Genomic DNA, 5575 nt, shown 5'->3' on the forward strand with positions numbered 1-5575 from the left:
GAGGCTTGAAGACGGGCCTGAGGAATCGTCTATACACTTGAGGGTCTAAGAACCTCAAGGAGGCTATTCAAGTAAAAGATCATTTCTCTTCGTGGTATAAGTTGCATAAAAGTTTATAAGGTACCGTTAACCATTAGATTGTAATGAATTGTTCTTGTTTGTCCCGGACACACAGGTGGCAACTCTCCTTGATGACGACTGGAAGGAAGGACAAAGGTCGCAGAAGAACAAAATCGGGGTTAAAAAACCTGAATTCAAGAAGAAGTTTGGTGGGAGGCGATTCCACCCTCTGAATAAGAAGCCGCGACACGAGAATGACACAAAACCCAGACCAGGACAGAATCAAAGGTGTCAGAAGTGCAATCGCTTTCACCCCGAACAACAATGTCCCTGTGAGACAGGAGGGTGTCTCTATTGTGGAAAAATGGGACATTATATCAAGGAGTGTCGGAAGAAGCAGGCTGATGATGCACAACGCGGCACTGGAGGACAGCAGCCTCAGCAGCACCGTGCGCCTCCAACATAGCCACAGGCGGCCCCACAGCGCGTAGCGAGACATGTGTATGCCACTACAACTGACCAACTGGAAAAGGGGGACCTTGTGCAAGATACCGTGATTGTTTCGGGCCAAACTGCCCTTGTTTTATTTGATTGTGGCGCTTCACATTCCTTTATATCTGTTAATTTTGCAAAACAACTTAGTAATCCCACAGAATCACTGAACTATGAATTAGTAGTATACAACCTCATAGGGCTCAATGAAATCTGTGTGAACTATATGCCAGAGGTAGAGATCATATTAGGGAATCACAACCTACCTGCTAATTTAGTATTACTCGATATGATCGAGTATGACATCATATTAGGCATGGACTGGTTGTTTGAACATTACGCCAGGATCCTCTGTAGAGAAGGAAAGGTTATTCTGTCTCGACCAAGTATGCTAGAGGTTGTATTTCGTCTGGCAAGACCAGGTATTCAAAAAAGGGTTGTTTCAACCCTCAAGGCCCAGAAGTATCTCCGTCGGGGAGACATGGCTTTCCTGGTTAGTATGATTGGAGGTGAAACAAAACTAACCCCACTTGAGGATTTGGAAATTGTCCGCGATTTTGTCGATGTATTTCTAGAGGAACTTCCTGGACTTCCCCCTTAGCGGGAAGTCGAGTTCGGGGTAGAACTGATGCTAGGTACGAAGCCAATATCAAGAGCACCCTATCGAATGACACCAACAGAGTTGGAAGAATTAAAGAAGCAGTTGCAGGAGCTGATGGAGCGTGGTTTTGTACGACCGAGCACATTTCCATGGGGAGCACCGGTTCTGTTCGTGAAAAAGGACAGGTCTATGAGACTATGCATAGACTATAAAATATTGAACCAAGCAACTGTAAAGAATAAATATCCTCTACCCTGTATTGAAGACCTATTTGATCAACTGAAAAGAGCAAAAGTCTTTTCTAAGATTGATTTGAGGTCAGGTTATCACTAGTTGAGAATAAAAGATGAAGATATCCCAAAATCAGCATTTCGAACCATATATGGCCATTTTGAGTTTGTGGTGATGCCATTTGGACTCACGAATGCCCTAGCGGCATTCATGGACCTGATGAATTAGGTATTCAGGCCATACTTAGACTCCATCATCATCTTCATCGATGACATACTGATATATTCAGAAAATGCGAAGGAACACAAAGAACATTTGAAAATAGTTTTGGAAACCCTCCGGACACATCAGTTATATGTCAAGTTCTCGAACTGCGAATTTTGGCTTGAGAAAGTCATGTTCCTTGAGCACGTGATCTCGAAGGATGGAGTTTCAGTAGATCTTGCCAAAGTTGAAGCTATGATGAATTGGTCACAACCAAAGAATGTCACTGAAATTCGAAGCTTCCTAGGGTTAGCTGGCTACTATAGGCGATTCATTCAAGACTTCTCCTGAATCGCAATGCCGATGACGAAACTCCTACAAAAAGGGGTAAAGTTTGAATGGAATGAGAAGAGTGAAGAAAGCTTTCAAACTCTTAAAGCTAAACTTACCACAGCTCCGGTGTTAGCCTTACCGTTTGGAAGCAGAGGATTTGTGGTGTACACAGACGCTTCTGGTACTGGACTGGGATGTGTACTAATGCAGCATGGCAAGGTCATTGCCTATGCATCCTGACAACTGAAGACTCATGAAAGAAATTACCCCACTCATGACCTGGAGTTGGCGGCCGTGGTTTTTGCTTTGAAGGTTTGGAGATATTACCTATATGGGGAGCAGTTCGAAGTCTTCACTGATCACAAGATCTTGAAGTACCTGTTTTCCCAGAAGAAACTCAATATGTGACAAAGAAGGTAGCTCGAGTTCATCAAGGACTACGAGTTTACAATATTGTACCACCCCGGGAAAGCAAATGTTGTTGCTGATGCCCTTAGTCGCAAGGCTGGGGGGAAATCTTTCTAGCCTGGTAAGTCTTGGATGGAAGATGATTTTTGAGTTCACAGAATGGAGACCTTTCTCCGACGATCAAGGCATACTTAGGCTGTCTAGCCTGGCGGTACGATCGAAACTACGAGAGTGGATCATTATTATGCAAAAAGAAGACTTGCAGTACGGAAAGATGGAGGCATTGGCGTTGCAAGAAGACACTACTTTCCAGCGCAAAGAGGATGAAAGTATATGGTTTAAGGATCGACTATGGGTGTCGAGCGATACAGAGACCAGAGAAGAGTTATTTGCAGAGGCACATAAGATCAAGTATACCATTCATCCGGGCAGTACCAAGATGTTTAAAGATCTACAATATAGGTACTGGTGGAATGGTATAAAGCGCGATGTTGCAAGATACGCCGCGAAGTGTTTGACGTGTCAACAAATTAAAATTGAGCATCAAAGGCCAGGAGGGACGATGCAACTGATGAAAATTCCTCAATAGAAATGAGCGCATATCACGATGGATTTCGTGATGGGGTTACCACGAACCCGAAAGAACCATGACTCTATTTAGGTAGTGGTTGACCGACTCACTAAGTCAGCACACTTCCTACCAATGAGGAAGGGTCAGTCATTGGAGAGCCAAGCCGACCTGTATATCCAAAAGATAGTACGACTACATGGGGTGCCAGTCTCGATCATTTCTGATAGAGACCCTCGGTTCACCTCACGACTGTGGGGGCAGTTACAAAAGGCATTAGGAACGAAGTTGAAATTCAGTACTGCCTTTCACCCACAGACCGACGGACACTCAAAAAGGACCATACAGACACTGGAGGACATGTTACATGCATGTATGCTAGATTGGAAAGGCGAATGGGACACCCAAGTGATACTAGCAGAGTTCACTTATAACAATAGCTACCACGCGAGCATCGGTATGGCGCCTTTTGAAACATTATATGGGCGACCTTGCAGATCTTTGGTACATTGGGATGAAGTTGGCGAAAGAGCAGTTGAGTCACCAATAGTACTTCAACATTATACTGAACAGATACAGAAGATGCGAGATTGACTTAGAGCAACACAGAGTCGACAGAAAAGCTATGTTGATCATCGACGCATAGAGCTTAGTTTCGAAGTGGGAGATGCAGTGTTTGTCAAGGTATCGCCAACCAAGAGCGTTTTCAGATTCGGAAAGAAGAGAAAGTTGAGTCCTAGATACGTCGTACCCTTCTCAATATTAGAGCGGATTGGCGAAACTGCTTTTCGAGTGGAGTTACCATCTCAACTTGCCAAGATTCATAATGTATTTCATGTATCGATGTTGAGGAAATACATTCAAGATCTGTCACACGTGATTCAGTTTGAGGACATCTGTGTGCAAGAGAGACCGATCGAAATCGTAGATCGCAGTGAGCGGGTGATGCAAAATAAGATCAACCCATTAGTCAAAGTGAGATGGAGACATCATGGCTTAGAGGAATGCACATGGGAACCAGAAGCAACAATGAAAGACAAGTATCCTCAATTGTTTGATTGATAGGTAGTACAAATTTCATAGACGATTTTTTTTAGAGGGAAAGGATGTAAAACCCGTGAAATTTATGGAATTCTAAATGAATAAAACAGAAGCATTTATGTGAAATAGTAAGATTTTATGCTACGCAATACAATTTTGATGACTTGAGGCTTCTAGAACGAAACCAGTAACAAACCCTTGAAAGTGGCATTTGGATCCGGATCTTGGCAAGATCCAATAATCTGACCCAGTTCACGGGACCCAATGCTAAATTCAATGGTTTTGGGATAATAGCGTGAGATCTGAAACATATTTAAGGTAAGAGAGGGCAAGTTTAGAACAAACAGGAGAAAAATCCACGTGAAAACGGAAGAAATCCATCAACGTGGAAAAACGTCCCAATATGACATAAAAAGAATTTTCTTGGAAAAGTAAACACCAAGTGATGGTGTGGTGTTATGGTAGGATGCACGGTTGTGTGGAGCCACAACCCAAGTTCAAAGCCCTGGAGCACCCATGTAGAAGTGAAAAGCTTTATTTTTTTATGAAATCCGGAACGAAACTGGAAAGGGTTAAATATAATTTAATCCACACACTTTGCAACGAAAAACAATGTAGCACAAGTGGTGGGGTTCGTTGCCCCTTTGGTGGAAAACCCTGTTTCAAAACCCCATGTGCACAAATTTTCTTTTTATACACAAAAGTTACAATTTTTACTTTAGTGGAAAAAAAAAATAAAGAAGAGGGTAAAAACGTGGGATCTTAACCAATCCTACTACTTAGGACTTTTCATTCCACTTTTCCACATTTGTAGTGGAATCCCACCAAATGGGATGAAGGGTACCCATAAAGCAACCTTGGAAATGACTTTGCTAAAGAGGTAAAGAGGGCAATCTTGGAAATTTCTAAATAACTACACAAAACGTGGGCTGGAGGTTAGTTTTTTTTTTTGAAAATCAGAATTTTCCCTAAGGAAGGAAGGAAATTAAATGGGGTGAAAAAGGGGAAAACGACTAGACTTCTCTCTCTCTCGCTCTCTCTCTTGGGTGATCAGACCTCCATTGTTGGTTGTGTGGTTCTCTATTGCTGCACGACTGGACCTCCTTTGGCGACGCGGTGTGCCGCTTCAACGAAGAAAAGAAGTGTGGTTGTTGCCATCGCGGGACTCCAAAGAGGTAAGGAGCGTTATCTTTGTATGTAGGGTTCGAGGTCCTGTAGCACAACCATGTTGCAGCACCATTGAATTCAAGCAAATAGCACCATCTACATGTGCAGGCGTTGGGGTTTCGGGGTCCATTCATGTATGGATTCCACCTTTCATTTTTTTTTGTAATATCGAAAGTTCAGCCCTTGGCTACGTCATGGTGGACGCAAGGCCACCATGACGTTTCTTCAAGCAAGCACATCGTCCAGTGCTGGACTGTGAACACCCCCCCTACAATGTTCATGGTGGCAATACGAGGTGTGTTCCACCAAATAATATATATATATATATATATATATATATATATATATATATATATATATATATATATATATATGAAAATGAGATCGTTGGATTTTTAAGTAGGTGTTTTCGCTTTGTTGACCTTGTCAAAGTGATGCTACTAAATCTGTCCTACCGTGCCATGGCCAAA

At 42.7% G+C, this 5575-nt stretch overlaps 1 protein-coding gene across 1 annotated transcript; it reads left to right on the forward strand.

Annotated features, from left to right (window-relative positions):
- Window positions 1–424: 424 nt before the first annotated feature.
- LOC149837763 (uncharacterized) lies at window positions 425–1153 on the forward strand. The gene is made up of 2 exons (XM_090008118.1): window positions 425–509; window positions 714–1153. The coding sequence occupies exons 1-2, from the start codon at window positions 425–427 to the stop codon at window positions 1151–1153; spliced, it is 525 nt and encodes a 174-aa protein (XP_089864244.1).
- The last annotated feature ends 4422 nt before the right edge of the window (window positions 1154–5575 follow it).

This window comes from Nuphar pumila, chromosome 5 (genome assembly GCF_984573655.1).
Source record: "Nuphar pumila chromosome 5, dmNupPumi1.hap1.1, whole genome shotgun sequence".
Classification (NCBI taxonomy): domain Eukaryota; kingdom Viridiplantae; phylum Streptophyta; class Magnoliopsida; order Nymphaeales; family Nymphaeaceae; genus Nuphar; species Nuphar pumila.